Below are 19,973 nucleotides of genomic sequence, written 5' to 3' on the forward strand. Positions count from 1 at the left end.
GCTGCCGGCGGGGTCGGGGCCCAGGAAGCTGGCCCCTCACTTACCCTGTGGCGGGGGTCGTTGCTGAGCTGGGGGCCCCGCGGGCTGCTGGGAGGTCTGGCGGCCCAAGGGCAGGGCCCCTGGGGACGGAGTCTGCGGCAGAGGAGTGGAGCAGGAGAGGTTAAAAATAGTTACCAGCCGGTGGAGCATCAGCCAATCAGAATGACATGGGTTCCCTGTGTGCTGGGTGTTGCCGCATTTGTGGCTGAGCTGAGGGGATGGCAGGTTGTGGGGTGCGGGACTCACTCCCAGGGGAGGGGTCAGGAGGCACTCAGGGCAGTCAGGGTAGCAGCTATTTATCATTTTTGAAAATAGTTGGTAACTGCTGCGACACATGTGCGTCATGGCGATGCCCCTAGCCTGCTGATTATCAGCTCTGTGACACAGTATGACCAAGGGCTGGCCTGCCCGCCACTAGCCTCCAAGGGCCAGAGCCAGGGGCCTGACCTGGCTGTGGGAGCCCCTGCCGGGAGAGGCATCCCGCTGCCGCTGCCGGGGCAGGGCCTGGGCCATCTTGTTGACCACAAGCTCTACGATGAGTTGCTTGTCTTCATCCTGGTGGTCACCGATGAGCGGCATGGAGGAGCCCACCACCTGGGGGAGGAGAAGGGATCCAGTGAGGAGAGAAGCAGGAAGTGCATGGGAGGGTGACGATGACGAAGTGCTTTAAGTTGGGAAAAGGCATGACTGGCGGCTGCCCAGGAAACCAACTTCAGTATGAGAAGCACCGATTATGCAGTGTGGGGAAGGCTTGCCTTTTACGAGATACCTTACAGCTTAGGACAGACTAGCAGGGGTGAGCTAATGAGGGCCTACTGGCCAAATCCGGCCCAGCACCTGTTTCTGTGCAGCCCCAGGCCCCGGAGCTAAGGATGGGTTTTACATTTTTTAATGATTGAAAAAAAATCAAAAGATTTCATGACGTGAAAATTATATGAAATTTAAATTTCATTGTCCATAAACCAAGTTTCATGGGAACACAGCCACCCTTACTTTCTTGCCGTATCATCTGTGGCTGCTCTTGCAGAACTGAGGAGCTGCAGTAGCGACCGTATGGCCCACAAAGCCTAAGATACGCACCGTCTGGCCTCGACAGAAAACGTTTGCCAATCCCTGCTTTATAGTTTGCTCGGTGCTCTGTGTTTTACAAAGAACTTTGTGGTTTACATGGTACTTTACAGTTTACAAAGCTCCTTGCCCTTTACAAAGGACTGTTACATATATGGCGTGTTTAGACTTTGGAAAGTGCTTTGCAAAGGGCACCACTGTTTACACGATGCTTTACCATGTATAAAGCGCTACCGTTTACCATGCACTCTGAATTTTCAAGGTATTTTACAGTTTGCAGATTGCTTTACTGTTTACCGAGGACACTGCTGCTTATAAAGAGCTTTAGAATTTTGAAAGTGCTTTGCTTCAATAATGAGGATTTCCCAGTTTACAGAGCTCCTCTTTAAAATAATTTTATGAAGCACTTTGCTGTTCACTAAGCAGTACCTTCCTAAGGTACTTTACAGTTTACAGAATGCTTTAGTATCAACCACCACTCTCTATAAAGTTCTTTGTAGCTTACGAAGTACTTTGCTGTTGGCCAAGTACAAATTCACAGAACACTTTAAAGATTACTAAGTGCTTGGTCATTCACCAGAATGTCTCAGTTCACAGAGGACGTTACAGCTTGACAAGTGTTTTGCGCTTCACTAAAGATGTCCAAGTTCACAGAGCAGTTTAGAACTTAGTAAGTATTTTGCCATTTGCCAGGGATGTCCCGGTTCACAAGGCACTTTACAGTTTTACATATTGCCATTCGCTGAGGGCTTTCTAGGCCCTGGCGTGCTTCACAGTGTTGCTGCCCTGCACCTGCTCCCCGCTCTGTGCCCCCACCAAATTCTGGGGTGCTCCTACCTCAATGATGTGGTCCCTTCCGTCCTTGCCATGCAGCGCTTCCACTGCGCAGATGTCCAGTCCCCCAAAGATCTCTGAGCACGTGTCCACCCACAGCTTGTACCTGCCAGGACACAAGGCAAGGAAGCCCGTCAGTGCCTGGTCTGGGCGGCCACACTTCTACCCCCCAAGCCCGAGTTCAGGCCGCCCACCTGTCAGACATGGCAATCTGCTCGAGCATCGCAGAGCCGGTGTTGGTCTTCCAGTTTCCTGACACTGACGTCCTCCTGGAGAGTAAGAGGAGACAGGAGAGAGGCTTGGGGGGCCTGGGCTGCACAAGGCAGGGCAGGGGACCCCTACCCAGGCCTTGGTCTCCTTACTCACATGTAGGCCTTGTAGTTCTGCCCAATCTTCTGGATGCGCACATCGTATTTGGCATCAATGAAGGGCTCGGCAGTGGCATATGTCTTGGTCAGTGCCACGACACTCGCGATGTCCTGGAAGTCGTGCTGGTTGTCCACCTTGACCTGTGGGAGTGGGGTGGGGAGCAGGGCCCGGTCAGGAGGGGGCGGCAGTCGGGGTGCCTTAGGGCAAATGACACAGGTGTGGTGAGTGCACAGAAATTTGGTGGACAGCCCAAGGCACTCAAGCATGCATTAATTCTGGGTCTCCTGGTTTTTACATGTACACACAGACACCAAATTGGGCGTCTACAACTCTGTGAACACACAAAACCCGACTTTTAGACTTGTTTACTTTAAATGGTTAAGTTGTATGGTATGTGAATTATATCTCAATAAAGCTGTGGGAAAATTGTGTGTATATACAGTATATGCATGTGGGCACCCAGACAAAATCAATTGTACACACAATATATAAACATACAGAAGCATGGACACACTCAAACATACAAATTACAAGTCTGCTTTCTACGGACACAGACAAAATCAGATGGGTGGACAGCATACAGGACCCCAAGACCCTTGAATGTAAAAGATGATGTAGTGTGTGTTCAACACAGAGGCCTGCCTATACACAGACACAGTGCTGGATACACTAACAAAATAACAGGACACACAAAACTGGCTGAACGCATGATAGAAAATTGGGCCACCAAAATGTAAGAATATGAGGAAAAATACAAATAGATAAACGACACAATTATACAGAATTATTGTGTGCACTGAATACACAATATACTTCTAACAGGCGTACCTTCTCGGAGATACTGTGGGTTCAGTTCTGGACCACCGCAATAAAGCGAAGGTCACAATAAAGCAAGTCACACAAACTTTTTGGTTTCCCAGTGCATATAAAAGTTATGCTTATACTGTAATCTGTTAAGTGTGCAATACATCTAAGTGTCTAAGAAAAACAATGTACGTACCTTAATTTAAAAATACTTTATTGCTAAAAGATGCTAACCATCATCTGACAACCCAGGGTTGTCACGAACCTTCAATTTGTAAAAAAAAAAATGTGGTATCTGTGAAGCGCAATAAAGCGAAGTGCAATAAAACGAGGTATGCCTGTTCTTATATCCGCACGATGCCAGGAACATGCATCATTTACAAGCACGCACATACAAAGCCCACCCGGGGACTTACCTTACCCATCCCAGAGTGTGCGTGCCCCATCTTCACAACCACAGGGTACGTTGTGCTGCTGAGCTGGTAGGGTGGAAAGGGAGAGCATGGTCAGGGAAGAAGGGCTGACAGCCATGGCTGGGGGTGGTGCTGAGGGGAGCCCATCCAGCGGGAGCCACACTGAGAGCGATTTTCCCAGAAGAGGTGGGTCAGAGACAGCCAGCCGGCAGCTGGGGGTCACACAGTACCTCGGCGCCCAGAATTGAACCCAGAGCCCTGCCTGCCTGTCCCTCCCTCCACCACCCCCAAGTCCCAGACTTCCCGCCTCTGCTTTCCTGGGCAGAGGCATGGGATAGGGGTGGGGGACTTTTCCGGAAAAGGGAAAGTTTGTTTTTACAGTGAATGGATGATAGAGAAGTGAGTGTGTGCATGTGCGTGCGTGGGGGCGTAGTGGCGAGCATGTAGCAACTGGACCCCTCAGCCAGGCCTTGTGTGTGTCTCCTCCACACACATATACAACCCAGAGACACACAAACCCTCAGAACTCAGATCTACACAGCCAAACCCAGAGCTTCCCACACATGCTGAGACCCACGCGATGGAAAGATCCACCACCAACACCGGTTCCGGAGCCTGCCTTGCTGTGTGGCTGCACAGAGACCCTCACAGCCAGCCAGCCAGCCCAGCAGCACACACTCAACACTTGTAGACACGCAATCAACACTTTTGGGCAGAGACATACACACAGCCCTCCTCCTCTCACCCAAATCCACGTAACAGAGGGACACGCAACACGAAGGTTATCCATGCAACACAGAGACGAACAACCCTCAGAGGCACAGCCACAGAATGCAGAGGCACACACAACTCTGACAGGCACACACAACAGAACTGGGCACGTATTCAACACTGACAGATACACATGCAACGCTCCTAGGCATACGCACAACAAACAGAAGGACCCACACCACATGGACAGGTATACACACTTCTAGGTATTCACACTTCTAGGTATTCACAGAACCACCGAGACCCACAACACAGAGACTCATACTCCTGGGCACACGCAAAGTGTATGCAGGGACGCACACACAAAAAACGTGCCTTGCCATATATACAGATGGAGAGGCATGCACACAACCAGAGACACCCAGAACCTCCTAAGTACATGGACAACACCCCGGGGTGTGTACATGCACACACACTCACATTCAGGCGTGGGGATACCTCAAGTCTCCCCCAACCCTGGGTGGAGTAGAGGGGACCTAGTTGGCCGACCCCAGCGCCACCATATATGGATGCACATGCAGGGCTTTGCCCTCCCTCCTCTGTGCCGACAGGGGTGACAGGGTAGAGGATGGCATTCCCGGAGGGGCTGCTGGGGCGGTGGCGGTTCCCAGTTCCCGACAGGCACAGGAAGTCCACAGGGTCAGGGTGACCGATTGACCTTCAGGCCTCACCCTCCCTCTGCACGCCCCCCCACCTTCCTCATTCCCCAAATGACTGGCGTCATGATGGGGCGCTGAGAGGCACTGAGTTGTTACCAGGATGCTCTGATTAGCATTCCAGGGAAACCAGGCTGAAATGGCAGATGACATAACAGGCACACACGCAGATCACAGAGGTGGTAGCACATCCTCAATTCCATTCGCAACCCAGACCTGCTTTACAGGGGCAGGCACAACTCCAGAAGCAGCAGAAAACATAATGGGCTGAGGACTTCCCTGGTGGCACAGTGGTTAGTCATCCACCTGCCAATGCAGGGGACACGGGTTTGAGCCCTGTTCCGGGAAGATCCCACATGCCGCGGAGCAGCTAAGCTCCGTGCGCCACAACTACTGAGCCTGCGCTCTAGAGCCCGTGAGCCACAACTACTGAGCCCACGTGCCACAACTACTGAGCCTGTGTGCCACAACTACTGAGCCTGCGTGCCACAACTGAAGCCCATGCGCCTAGAGCCCGTGCTCCGCAACAAGAGAAGCTACTGCAATGAGAAGCCCCACGCACTGCAACGAAGAGTAGCCCCCGCTCGCCACAACTAGAGAAAGCCCGCGTGCAGCAGCGAAGACCCAATGCAGCGAAAAATAATAAATAAATAATACAATAAAAAAAAAACCACCGGGGCTTCCCTGGTGGCGCAGTGGTTGAGAATCTGCCTGCCAATGCAGGGGACACGGGTTCGAGCCCTGGTCTGGGAAGATCCCACATGCCACGGAGCAACTAGGCCCGTGAGCCACAACTACTGAGCCCGCGCGTCTGGAGCTTGTGCTCCTCAACAAGAGAGGCCGCGACAGTGAGAGGCCCGCGCACCGCGATGAAGAGTGGCCCCCACTTGCCACAACTTGAGAAAGCCCACGCACAGAAACGAAGACCCAACACAGCCAAAAATAAATAAATAAATAAATAAATAATTTAAAAAAAAAAAAAAAAAACCACCAACAAAAAAACCATACTGGGCTCAGGTACACTCAAGTACACACACACACCACAGAGGGGCACACACCACCTAAAGGCACACAGGCAACTCTCAGAGGCAGAGACGCAGCAGGAAACTGTGTGCAAGCACACACGCACACCGCCCCCCGCCCCGAGGTTTTTAGGCTCTTTTCATAAACCTTCCTTGTTTTCTCTGGACCTGAGCCTGAACACAACACTGTGTATATGTGTATGCGTGTGCCCACACATGTGTGCATGCAGGGAGCTCTGAACACTGGGATCCCCTGGCCAACCCTAGGTTTGAATCTTGGCCTCTCCTCTTCCTAAGGCCATGTTCAACCCCAGGCAGGTCACTTAACCCTCTCTGGTCCTCAGTTTCCTGATCTGTATAAAGGGTACAATCAGGCCCAAGCAGTCGGTGTGTGTGGGGACTGCCAGGTGTCTGCTGTGCACACCCAGCTGGACCCCACGCCCCCCACACCCATCCAGCTCGCCAGGTGGCCATACAGCCAGACACCCGTCCATGAAACCCCACCAGTTTCAAAACCTGCACGATAACCCGGGTCCACACAACCCCTCACATGTAGACAGTGGGCAAAACTCTGTGCTGACTCAGGTTTCAAAGTCATGATGCTGCAGCAGGACTTCCCCTGCCCTCACTTCTCCCTTCGCCTCCACCACCGACTTAGCCCCCCCATCTCATTCACTCTCATTTCCCACTTTCACAGTCAGCTCCTCCAAATTCCTGGTTTACTTCTCTTCCCTCTTATCTGGTCCTGCCCACCCCCCCAACAGAGTCATTTCTTCACTCTCCTTCCTGGGCAGATCACTTGACCCCTTTGTGTATCTCATTTTCCTCATTGGTATAATGAGAACACGAACAGTCTCTAACTCACAGATGTTGTGAGGAACACATTAGTTATTTCGGGCAAAATGCTTAGCACAGTATCTGGCACACAGGAAGCCTCCATCCTCAAAAGGTGTTGGGCACTATTATTATTATTGGTTTAATATCCCTAGGTTAGCCAATATTAATTAACAAGGAGGTAATTGGGATTGACTGACAGATAAAGTACTTCCAAAGATTTTAGAGCCGTGTTTGATACATAGTAATAGTAAGCACTTCGTAGTGCTGGTGGTAGTTTCTGTTTTGGTGGTAGTGTTGGTGGTGATGGTTGTGCTAGCCACTCTGAGTTAATCAAGCTTAATTAGCAAGGGGGTGATGGGGATTGGATGAGAGAACTACACAAAGGCTTCAGGGCACAGTACACAGTAAGCGCTCCATAAGTGGCTCCTATCATCACTACCATCATCATTATTATTATTGGCCTGTCCTCCCTGACCTAACCGAGGATGTTAATCGGCCCTCAGAGCCCTTTCCCAGGACGCCAGGGAAGATTCAGGCAGCATCTGGAAGCTGGTGGACAGAGATTGCCTCACGCCGATCCCCACCAGGGGCGTGGGAGGGTTGGTGGGGAAGGGGCAGGGCAGGATGGGAGGGGATCAGTTTTCTACTGACTCACTGGCCTCTTTCACCACCATTCAACTCCCCCCACCCCAATGCTCATTCATTCACCAGCGACCTCCCCGCTTGCCAGGACTGTGCCCAGCGTGGGTTAAGATCCTGGTGCCAGTTAGCCTAGGTTCAAATCCCAGCCATGCCCTGTGGTCCTGGGAAAGTTCTTCAATTCCTTTATGCCTGTCTGGGAAATGGGAATAATACCGATAACCACCTCAGAGGCTTATCGTAAGCTTTAAGTGAAATAAATTATGCCGAGTGCCGCCCGGTACACAGTTGGTGCTATATAAATGCTGACTATTTGCCTGTGTTTTTTTTTTTTTGAGAAGGGTTAAGACCCAGGCTCTGGCTCCATCCAGGTCACCTGAGTTCCAATCCCAGTTCTGCCACTTATTAACTGTGACCTTGGATAAATCACTTAACCTCTCCGTGCCTCAGTTTCCCCACCTTGTATCCTTCCTCCATTCACCTGCCCTACCTCCCTCCACTGCTTCTACTTGTTTGCTCTCTGCCGCTCACCGCCCCCTCCCAAAACAGTAGGTACACAAGAAATGCTTATTGAAGGAATGAACTAATTTGGGCTTTAGCCATGGGGATTTTCGGGGATGTGGGTGATCGGATAGATTTTGGAGACTTTAGGGAATTGCACTGGGTGGAATCCTGCCTGTAAGCCCTCCATGAGACCGCCTGGAGGGACTGGTGCCTGACGTGGAGATGGGGGAGGGGGGTGGTCAGGGCGAGGCTCAGGGGGAGGGAGAGGAGGAGGGTGCATCTCCTTTTCGGCAGCCCAGGGCCCGCCCCTTGGCCTCCACGGATGGTGGGCGGATGAGTAATGCATCCAGGAAGCCTGGAGGCCTGTGGTTTCCTACCAGCTGCCACCCCGCCCCTCGCTTGGATATTTATCCTCCGCTGCTCCAGCCCTGCCGCCATCGCCGAAGACCCAGCGCCCAGAGAGGCTACACTAGAGGTAGGTAGGGGCTTGGGCGGCCCGCAGGGCCTGGAACTGGGCTGGAGCTTTCCTGCCTGATGATACTCGGCTGCTCAGCCTGGCCAGCGGGTACCGGGAGCCTAGGCTGGTCCAGGGGAAGAGGGTGGGGTGCTGGAACTGCTCCCCCAATCTCGACACTCCAAATTCCTTTGAACCCCTGGCATCCATCCTCAGCTCCCCGAAAGCCATGAGCCCTTAATGTCAGATGCCTCCCAAGCTGCCAACTCCTCTAAATTCCCTCCCTGTCCCCCAGCAACCCAAACCCCTGATGCTCCCTAAACTCCCCCAGCCTCCCAATCCCCAGCCTCCCAAATCCCTAAACTCAAAGCTTCCTCTGAACCCAAATCCCTCAGGCACTCCCACCCCCTTAAGCCCCCAAACTCCCTCAACTCCCTAAATCCCCAACCTCCTCCAAATTCCTCAACTTCCCTCAACTCCCCCACCTCCTCCACCTCTCAATATGCGCAACCCCCAAACTCCCAACCTCCCCAAAAACTCCTCCAGCTCCCCAAAGCCCAAATTCCTCAGCCCCAACTCCTCAACCTTCCGACTTCTTCAACACTCTTAAATTCTCAAACTCCCCAGCCCCCTTATTCCCCAAACGCTACAGCCCCATAACTCCCCCACTCACCTAGTCCCCTAAATCCCTCAAACTCCACAACTCCTAAACCCTCCTGACTCCCTACCCCCCTAAACTCCCCTGGGCTCTCAAATCCCCAAGCCCCTTAAAATCCCCAAACTCCCCAACCCGGTGTGTGTAGGGGGTAGAATGGGGTGGGAGGCCTGCCCAGGTACATGGATCGGCTGAGCTGGGGGCCCTCTGAACCCTCCTCCCCACCCCCACAGAACGCACCATGGCCCCCTTTGCACCCCTGGCCTCTGGCATCCTGTTGCTGCTGTGGCTGACAGCCCCCAGCCGAGCCTGTACCTGCGTCCCACCCCACCCACAGACGGCCTTCTGCAGCTCCGACCTCGGTGAGTGTATCCACCCTGCCCACACACTCTGGGCTTCGGTTTCCCTCTCAGTCCAGTGGGGTTCACGATGGTGCCTACCTCTAGAACAATTCCACTCAGCCCCACACTGACTCTGCTTTAGCCGCTCTGCCATCCTCACACTTCCGTGATTACTCAAGGCCCAATCCCACCTCAGGGCCTTTGTACTGTCTACTTCCTCTGCCTGGTATACCCATCCCCCCAGGTATCCACATGGGTGGCTGCCTTAAATGTCACCTTCTCAGGGTGGCCTTCCCTGACCACCCTGTTCAAAACTTGAACCCCTGTCCCCTACTACTCCTGATCCCCCTCACCCAGCTCTGAAGTTCCCCATCACACTTAATACCGTCTAACTTCCTATATACTTAATTATTTTGCTTGTGTTTAGTCTCTCTTCTCCTGGCTAGAATGTGAGCTCCACAAGGAACGGATTTCTGTGTTTTGTTCACTGTTATGTCCCTGACACCAAGAACAGTGCCTGGCACAGAGCAGGCGCTGCAAAATATTTGTTGAGTGAACGAACACATGATGAATATGTGAAAGAGGCTTGAAGCAGTGCTTGGCTAAGAGTAGGCACCAACATACAGGTGAAGCAATTAACCAATGTATAAATCGCTAGGGTGCTGTCTGGCATCCAGCAATCCCTATTTAAGTATGTGCTTTGCTAGTATTATTATTGTGATTATTTTTATTGGCTCATGCAGTCCCTTTGACTCGTTTTTTTCCCCTCTTCTGTAGTCATCAGGGCCAAATTTGTGGGGACTGCAGAAGTCAATCGGACTTCCTTATACCAGCGTTACGAGATCAAGATGACCAAGGTATCCCTCCTGCCCCTTCCCCCGGCAGTTCCTAAAATCTTCCTCCCTGTCAAAATAAAAGCCTTTGGCCACCGGTTTGGCGAGGAAATTAGCTGTGATATCAGAGTGCTATACGACTTCAGGGAAGAATGTGGAGTGGGAGGATTATGTCAGTAAAAGATTCTTCCCCTCATCCATTGACAGATGTTCAAAGGGTTCAATGCCTTGGGGGATGCCTCTGACATCCGGTTCATCTACACCGCCGCCATGGAGAGCGTCTGCGGATACTTCCACAGGTCCCAGAACCGCAGTGAGGAGTTTCTCATAGCTGGTGAGGCCCCGCCCCATCGCCCTGTGCCACGACACCCCTCCGCTGCTGCCTGGCAACTGCAAGGGAGGGAGGAGAGGCTCTGTGGGAATGGTCCCAGTTGAAATGGGGACCGCCCCAATTCCAGCCTATCAGAAGGCTGGGGCTTTGCCCAGCGGGGTCTGTGGTCCTGGGAAACCAATCTGGCACCACTCTGTCCCTGGCCCAGCCAATCAGAATCTGCCTGTTGCCCCCCCCCGCAGGACAACTGTCGAACGGGAACCTGTACATCACCACCTGCAGTTTCGTGGCTCCTTGGAACAGTCTGAGCTCCGCTCAGCGCCGGGGCTTCACCAAGACCTATGCTGCTGGCTGTGAGGAATGCACAGTGAGTGCCTGGACCTTGCCCGCCACCTGGAGAGCAGTCCTTGGGCTCTTCCCCAAACCATGGCTCGTTTTTGGTTCCCTCTGACTATTCCTTGTCCCTATGGCTGCTTCCCAAACCCTAGGGATGTCCCTGATCTCTCCTGCTGTTCCCTCAAATCTGAGACTGTTCCCTTGGACATTCTGCTTGTTCCTGGGAATTCGCTGTTTCCTGGACTTTCTGGCTGCTTCCTGTCCCTCTGACTCCCCCTTGTGACTGCTCGGCCACTCTGACTGTTCCAAGACTGCTCCCTGATGGCCCTGAATGTCCTCTGACTCCAGTGACTATCTCTGAGCCCCACATCTCCTTATGCTTAAGTTTCGTGCCCACCGGTTGTTCCCTGCTACTGCCAGCTGTTCCCTATCCAGTGGGACAGGTCCCCAGGAGACCTGCCTGACTGTTCCCCCACCACCATTCCGGGAAGCTGATCCTTTCCCTGGACTGCTGTCACCTCCTCAAGCCCAATGACTGTTCCCCACGATGGGAGGGAGTGTTCTTGAGTCTGTACCCAGGTGGGGTGACAACAGGTCTCCCCAGCAGCTCCAAATTAAAAGCTGAGGAGCAGAAAGTTCTCCTCCGGAGGGGAGGTAGGCGCAGGAGGAGAAGCCCTCAGAGATGTGTCTCCCTCCCCTCCTCCAGGTGTTCCCCTGTTCATCCATCCCCTGCAAACTGCAGAGTGACACTCATTGCTTGTGGACGGACCAGCTCCTCACGGGCTCTGACAAGGGCTTCCAGAGCCGCCACCTTGCCTGCCTGCCCCGGGAGCCAGGGATGTGCACCTGGCAGTCCTTGCGGCCCCGGATGGCCTGAATCCTACCCCTTCAGCGGAAGCTGAAGCCTGCACAGTGTTCACCCCCATTTCCACTCCTGCCTGTCTTTCTCCAAGACAATGAAATAAAGAACTACCACTCAGCAGGCAGTGTCCCTGTGTAGTGTCTGGGAACAAACCTATGTCAGACGACCTGGTGCGAGCATCCTGGGACCAATGCTGAGGGGGTGAGGGGTGTCAAATGCTTTTTATATTTTACATAAAATTTGAGGTATTGGTAATAATTCTCTACATTGGCATTAGTGCTGGCGCCTGCAACATCAGTAATGGTAATTTAACCTGCCTTATCAACCACGGCTTATTGGATAATCTCTCTACTCAACGCTTAAAAGCATTTTACCAGACTAATTTGTAATTCCTATTTGCATTGAGCTTTCTAGTTCATAAATTATCCCACTGCTGCCAAATCACTACCTCACTGGCAGATTCCGCTATTCACAAATCCCTCCAGTTGACCAGCTCATTGACAAATGCCCTATCAATCAGTAAATGGCTCTCCTCCTTGCCTCGGGTGTGGTCCTGATGTCATTCAGGGAGGATATTTTACCCCATCCAAACCTGTGGGTGTTACTGTCCCCACCCTTAGGTTTTGTACTGTGAGTCTGACTTGAGTGAAAGAGGAGACTCCCAGGGGGCCCAGAGGCCCCCCATCAACATAACCGAGCCAGGGACTCTGGAAGAAAGGGTAGCCCTGGTCTCCCACCCACAGCCTGTGGGAGATTCCTTGGAAGTGTTCGTTTGGAGAAAAGGAGAGATGGGGAGAAGGTGTGATCTGGAAATGCCCAAGCTCTGCCCTTCTCCCCTCTTCCCTATTTCTCCTCCCCTCACTCCTTTGACCAACTCTGACGCAGTGAAGTACATGTAGTGTTCAAAATCAGGACCAACCAGGCACGTTAGCACCGCCCCCCCTTCCCCTACACAGCTGTCCCTTCACCAAAACTGAGGCCTCTAGACTCGAGCCTCACCTTTCTGCTTCATCTTCCCCCATGAAATCTGAGTCAGAGACCCTCCAAACACTCCCTTCCTCAGGCCTTCCTGCTCACACAGCCGGGCCCAGGCCCCTCTGGGCTCTTCCCAGTCCCTGGTGCCTACCCCTTACACTCCAAAGGTCCTGACTGAAGTGGGAACTGGGCTTTCAGATTGGTGCAAACATTCAGTGGAACACTCAAGTGTCCTGTTGACCTGAATCCTCTTTACAGAGATCTTTGTTGAAGGAAAAGACCCCCAAATTCCCTCCCATCAGACTACCTACTGGTGCTACCAATAAGAACCCAGGTCTCCTCCAGGACATTCTGGGTCACCAAGCGTGGCCCCCTGGATCCTCTGTGGTCCCTGTCCTTTTGCACTCCTGGAAGGTTCTGCCAGGGTCTAAGGTATGTCCCAGGGATGTGTGGATTTTGAGCACCCAGTGGCTGCTTGTGCAGATACGTCCAGCAACAATTTCTATGTCAGTATCTACATGTTGATATGCCCTGGGAGGATCTGAACCCTGTCCACCGAAAGGGGCAAATGGCAGCTTCCGCTGATGGGTACAAGTGTAAGGGAAGGACCTGGGCCCTGGTGGCCTTGTCGCTATTGGCTCAACTGCCTGCAAGAGTCTGGCAGCTCCTGACAGTTCACCATACCCTGTACTCTTACACTGTTCCCTGATGCCAGGGCTTCTTCCCTGAGCGCTCTGCTATTTTAACCCCTGGGAGGAAGGTGAAGGAGAAAGTGGCATAAGAAGGATGGAGCCTGGTGTGGAGACGGTTCTCCTGCCGACCTGTCCACCTGCAGGTAGTGCCCTGGATCAGGACTCAACGCTTCACGGGGCTGACCGCCAGGCCCAACAGCAGCCCACTTCACAGAATTTAGAACAACATACAAGGCCACCTCCCCCAGACCCCGGCAGGAGCTCCTGGCAGGAGATTTGTAGTCCTGGGGTCACTACATCCCTCATCACTCTCCTAGAAAATCCACTACAGTGAGTGAAGTGAGTTACCCCTCACCCCCACATTCCATGTGTCTGTGTGTCAATCTCTGCTTGGAAGAGCATCTCTGATGGCTGAGAGAAAGCACGAGGGGGTAGCAGTCCTGTGAGGTGTGCAGCATGGGGTCCAGCTCCATGGGTAGCCTGGGGGCTGGCCCTTCCCTCACCCGAGCCTCAGTACTTCTCCCTGAAAAATGGGTCTCACACTCCCTACCCAGAATCCTTCCGAGGTCTGTGCTAGGGTTGGAGGATGATTTATGGGTGCATTCGTTCATTGGGTATTTGGGGGGGGTCAAAACACATGAAACTCTCATAACAATAACTTCCTGTGTAAGATTACTAACAGTGATATTAATTTCTAGACTGGCAGTGTAGTGTAGTGGTTAAGAGCCTAAACACTAGAGCCAGGTCATTTGCAGTCAAATCCTGCCCCTTCCATGTACTAGCTCTGAGACCTTGGGGAAATCACATTACCTCTTTATGCCTCAGTTTCCACATCTGTAAAATTGGTATAAAACAAATGCCTAACTCCTAGGGACAATGTAACTTTACATGTAAAGTGCCTGGAACTGTGTTAGGCACATAGCACTTACAAGTATTGGTTAGTAGTAGTAAGATAAATGTAATTTAATGTATAACTTTAGTAGTGATCATTCTTCTCACTAATGATTATTTACAATATTGAAAATCACATTTAATGTCAGGAATGATAATTTACAATATTGGAAATAATGTATAATATCAGTAGTAATAACTGAATGCACCCTGGAAACCTTAGTTTAACTCGTGATCCTGATAATCTCCCCCACAGATGTTACAAATATTTAATATGCTCATTTGTTTTTTCTTATTACTATGATACTTTTACACTGCTTCCCAATGTGCAAATCACCCCACTTAAAAATACCAACATTTAAAAAGACTTCTGAGGACAACCCCTCTCCCCAGTGATAACATTCCCCACTATGAAGTCCTCACTGTGGACAAATCACCACATTTATAAATCTCTACTGTTGCCAAAACTACAGGTGACAAATCTCTAAGCCCTTGGTAAATCTTTCCTTTGAAAAGTCCCCTCTCTTCACTGTACAAATACCTCTTTCACAAACACCCCACTAACAAATACCTCTGTTGAGCTACCCTCTTTATTCCTAAATATCCCATTGACATATCTCCATTGAAGACCCCCCGCATTGGTCTTCTCACTGAGACCATGAGGCATTATGAGTTCAAGCAACCAGGGCACCCTGCTCACCTCTTCCCTACCCTCTTTATTCCTAAATATCCCATTGACATATCTCCATTGAAGACCCCCCGCATTGACAAATATCCCCATTCACAAATACCCAGAAGTAATCTATCACCCACTCATGGACCCCAGTGACAAATATCTCTCTTCATAATTACCCGATCCATTGGCATATCTCCTATGACCACTCAGTTGACAAATCTCTCTATTCATAAATACCTTTCTATGACATAATTCTCACTGACAACCTCTACTGACAAATCTTCCCATGTATTCTACTGGCATATCTCCCCATTCAGACATGCCCATCAAAATGCTCTCATTGTCAATCTTCCTATTCAGAAATACCCACCATTGATATCTACCTCATTGATAAGCCGACTTTAAAATCTTTCCATTCATAAAACCCCATCCATCCATATAGCCCCTCTTGATTGACTTCCCCCATTGACATTTCCCCATCCTTAGATATCTCTAGTTGGAAAATCTCCCTGCTGGAACAGCTCCCAATATATTACCCTATATGTTGAAACATCTCTCCACACCCCCCAATGACAGATGAAGAGGTAGATTTCTATACGAACAACCCTTCCTTTTTATCAATACTGACACCTACGTCTCACTCTCCAGCCTTGGACACTTCCTATGCCAGTAGTGGTGAAATCTGAGGACCAACCCCAGTTATACTGTAGAGCGCCCACCAAAGGAAATGATTAGGGCACAAGCTCTCTCTGGATGCAGGCGTGAAGGTGGAGTTTAAAAAAGAGATTAGTTGAAAGTCTGCATGAGAAGCTGTGAGAACCCCAGACACGCCCCAAATACCAATCCCCACTCCAATAGAAGGCTAAAGACATGATCTCTTATAAGAGTAAAACAGAGGGTTCAAATGGGCAGGAATGCCCAGGCCGCACCTCCCTGTTGTTGACTATTTATCCACCACTGAGCTTGGGCCTCCTGCTGAACCTCTGTGGAGAGTTACAGCTCTGATGAATGGAGGTGGGGCCACTGGTACCAGAGGCCCAGTCTCAGTGTCCTTTCCCCCCACCACACCATGGGGGCCTCCCCTGACCCCAGGCCCCTGGAAAGTAGTAGTGTTAATTAAATGTTCCCTGAATCCTCTCCTGATTGGGGGTGAGCTGGGCCAGGGAAAAGTTATGCTTCGACTCCCCCCACCCCCACTGTGTCTCCAGGTCCTTGCCATGAGTTCCGACTTCCTGCTGGCCCCTGCTTTGCTCCTGGCTCTGTCCCTGACCACCCTTGGGCTGGCCCTCATACTGTTTATTGTAACTCAGACGTGGGTAAGTCTGGGTAGACCTCAGAGAAGCCTCTGATGCAGGGACTCACAGTGAGGTTCCAGAAGGGTGAATAAAGCCCCTTGAGGTGGTTGAACCTGGATGGTAGTTGCTCTGCAAACCTTTTTTTCCCAAGAGTCTTGGGGACAGGGAAAATCTTGAATGTTTGAACCCCAAGGGGTTCCCTGACACATTTCTCCCACCCTTAGTCCTTGTGGCTTAATTCCTGGGTCTTCTCACTGAGACCATGAGGCATTATGAGTTCAAGCAACCAGGGCACCCTGCTCACCTCTTCCCTGTACCCACCTCCCCACCAAAATACAAGCCCCTACCTTGCTCTGACTGAGGGAATAGGGTGGGTCTTTGAGATCCAAAAGCTAATGATGCAATACTAAGACCCAGCCCCTCACCCCATAAATGCTCTTCAGTCCCAGTGTCCCTCTCTCTTTTCCCCCCTCACAGACAATCAACGTCCTGAAAGGGGTCCTGAAACTCTGGGTCATGAAAGTACCCAAATATAAAGAGCAATGTGGTTGTATCTATCTACACACCCACCAAGAACAGTGGTGGTGACATCCACGGGGAGAAGTTTTCTTCTAGGAATTCCTTATCTCAGGTCAGCCAGCCTGTCCCCACCCTGCATGGACTCCTCATCCTCAGACTTCCGGCTCTGTCCCAGCCCTGGAACAAAGTGCCCCTCCCTGGGGCATTCTTCTACCAAATACCCCCAACCTCAGGATACTGTGCTCTTGATTTCAGCCAACCACAGCAAATTCTGTCCCTGACCCATAATGTCCTGGATCTCTGGGGCTGACTACCTGGGGATCACAATCTGTCCCAGCCAAATGACATCTGGTCACACTTTACTGACCATCAGGACATGGCATCCATCCCCTCTAGGCTCTTTGAGGGATGGGAACTTGCACTGAGTTGTGTAGCCTTGGAAGGGGCTCGGGTAGGAGTATATCAGGAGGTATCTTGAATATCTACAGGTAAGGATGCCCGGGGCCTTGAGTGTGCCCCTCAGGTATGCCTGCAGCCACAGCTCCAGCTCTGCCCTGTTCTTTCTGCTCCCTGTTCCTGTTTGCTGGGCCCTACTTCCTCTCCTGGTCCCCTGCCCCTGCTCCTTCTCCGTGTTCTATCCCTCCCCCCGCTCCTGCGCCCTCTCCTTGCTCTCTTCTTTCCTCTCTGCTCCCCACTCCTCTTTGTTTCCTCGTTGTTTGCTATTCCCTTTCATGGGTCCCTGGCTCCCCTGCCTATCCTTAGCGTCTGTGGCCCTTCTCTTCCAGGAGCAGAAGCTATGAGGAGAAGCGAGTGGAGGAGTGCCCTGCCCAACCACCCCCAGGTGCCTCCCTGCCACCCCCACAAAGCCACATACCTGAGTCTCAACCTTGCACAGTGTCCGTGGAGGGACCTCTGTTTATCTGAGCACTGGCAAGAAGAACATGAAGCCATGAACTTGGCTGTCTTCCCCGGTGACCTGATATCTGCTATTGAATCTTCCTGTACAACAGCCTCTGGCCTTGGACCCAGACTTCTATTCAACCACAGTGGGCTGGGGACGCTTCACCTCCTTCAACATCACAAACAAATCTAAGCCCATCAACCTCCCCCACCACCCCCTCAAGCCTCCCAAAGACCACCAGCTTCTAACTGTGCTAGGGATCTGTCTGGTTTGTGTTGTGTTTCTTGATCTGGGTGCAGAAGACAGGAGTGTGTTCACTTTGTGAAAATTCAATGAGCTGTACTCTTATGATATGTCCCCTTTTCCGAACTTGTTATACCTCAGTGAAATTGGCCCTTCAAAACAAAACCCCATAAGCTACAAGAATATACTGTACAGCACAGAGAATATAGCCAATATTTTATAATAACTGTAAATGGAGTATAATCAATAAAAATTGTGAATCACTATGTTGCACACCTGAAACTAATATAATATTGTAAGTCAACTATACTTCAATAAAAAAATAATAAGTTAAAAAAAAGAAAGGGAAGAAAAAGAAACCCCCGCCCTCTTGACATATCTCCCTCGCTCTTTACTTCAATTGCTCCCTCACTCCTGCTCTCTCTCTTTTCACACAATCCCCACATCCCTGACCCTGTTGATTCTCACCCCAAAGCACCCTCTCTTTCCTCATAGCACAGGGACCATGAATCCTGGGCCCAGAGAGGGGACTGGATCCGGAGAGACCTTGGTGTTGGACTCCACCCGTCACATCATGAACCCTCTGCAAATATTTGCTGAGCCACAAATCACCTGGAGTGCAGGTAGCAAGGGAAGGGAAGTCCTTATGCCCATAGCACCCCACCCTCTAGGTCTGCATGACCAAGTTGATGTAAGTAGATCACCAGGCTAGGGAAGTTGGGGTGAAAAGAAGTCAAACTGTGCTTCACAAGATCTTCCCTGTGCCCCACCCCTGACTGGTGACTATTTAGACACATTGAGATGAGTATCCTTGAGGATTCCTGGTGGTCTCCAAACTGGATGGGAGTAGATGGGGTAGGGGGGCCAGACTCCTGATATGTGTCTTCCAGCTTCAAAGTACGGGGTGGCGCAAGACTGCTCCCACAAATCCATGCCTAGCTTTTGCCCCTCCATGCTGCACAGTGGGGTTGGGGACAAAAGAGGAAATAGGGGAGGCAAGCTGGCCTGTGGGAAGTCTAATGCTTCTGCCACCACTCGCCACCATTACCCACCATTAACTTTGTCTTCTTCCTGGCCTCTGAAGTCCTGTTCTTTCTGTCCCTTGACAAAAATAGCCTCTGCACAGCTACAGACAGCCAGGAGGTGCGTCTGCCCTACTAGATATCAGGAACTAATGAGAAAATATAGTTATTAAGACAGTACTGCACTGGAACAGGTATAGAGAAAGTGACCGATGGAGTAGAACAGAGAGTCCTGAACTTGCCCCACACATATATAGGATTTTAGGATATGACGGAGGTGGCATACCAGATCAGTGGGGAAAAAAGTGTTGCCTATAAGGGAAAAGATGAAACTGGATCCTTATCTATGTCACACTGTATATGAAAATCAATTTCAAGGAACACATATAATAAAGATGTTCAGAAGAGTGCTACTTGATTGCTACATTGAGAACAGCGTAATGTAAGTGAATGGATGTGATGACCACTCTGTAATGCATGTTACAAGCAAGCGTTAAAGAAAACATGTAATAAAGATGTTTGTAAGAATGCTAAAAAGAAACAGAAAAAGTAAATCAACTTCAGATGGATGAAGAACTTAAATGTCAAAAACAAAGCTTGCCACTTTTATCATCTACTAAATTTCCATATGTACATGGATCTAAATCTGGGTTTTTAATTTTTCTTCTTTTAGTCTGTTAGTCTATCTATTCATGTGTCAGCATCATATTGTTTAAATTAGAAAAGCTTCATAAAATGTTTGCTGGCAAATGCATTAAACTCCTTGTAGGCTGGTAGGGCTAGTCCCCTCTCATAGCTCTTCTTTTTCAGGGTTTTCCTGGCTATTCTTGCATGTTTGCTTTTCCATATGAACTCTACTATCAACTTGTCCAGCTCCAGATAACAGCTTATAGGTATATTTTGGGGGATCACATTGTATTTATAAATTAAAAATAGAGACCTAAGAAGGGGAACTGACATCTTTATGATGTTAATTAATCTTATCCACAAA

At 50.6% G+C, this 19,973-nt stretch overlaps 2 protein-coding genes across 3 annotated transcripts in view; one reads left to right on the forward strand and one right to left on the reverse strand.

Moving 5' to 3' along the window:
- The window catches only part of SYN1 (synapsin I), a 46,365-nt gene that overhangs the window by 2,674 nt on the left and 23,718 nt on the right, over window positions 1–19,973 (reverse strand). For both annotated transcript variants that reach the window (XM_057537833.1, XM_057537832.1), the window contains exons 6-11: window positions 3,531–3,593; window positions 2,308–2,450; window positions 2,136–2,210; window positions 1,945–2,047; window positions 487–633; window positions 45–132 (exon numbers count right to left, since the gene is read on the reverse strand). In XM_057537833.1, the coding sequence (XP_057393816.1) occupies window positions 45–132; window positions 487–633; window positions 1,945–2,047; window positions 2,136–2,210; window positions 2,308–2,450; window positions 3,531–3,593 (619 nt within the window). The remainder of the gene's footprint in view (window positions 1–44; window positions 133–486; window positions 634–1,944; window positions 2,048–2,135; window positions 2,211–2,307; window positions 2,451–3,530; window positions 3,594–19,973) is intronic.
- TIMP1 (TIMP metallopeptidase inhibitor 1) lies at window positions 8,273–11,888 on the forward strand. Its single transcript, XM_007180265.2, has 6 exons — window positions 8,273–8,431; window positions 9,299–9,427; window positions 10,184–10,263; window positions 10,447–10,573; window positions 10,813–10,937; window positions 11,613–11,888. Exons 1-6 carry the CDS (start codon window positions 8,290–8,292, stop codon window positions 11,781–11,783), a joined length of 774 nt encoding a protein of 257 aa, XP_007180327.2. The 5' UTR covers window positions 8,273–8,289; the 3' UTR covers window positions 11,784–11,888.

This window comes from Balaenoptera acutorostrata, chromosome X (genome assembly GCF_949987535.1).
Source record: "Balaenoptera acutorostrata chromosome X, mBalAcu1.1, whole genome shotgun sequence".
Taxonomy (NCBI): Eukaryota; Metazoa; Chordata; class Mammalia; order Artiodactyla; family Balaenopteridae; genus Balaenoptera; species Balaenoptera acutorostrata.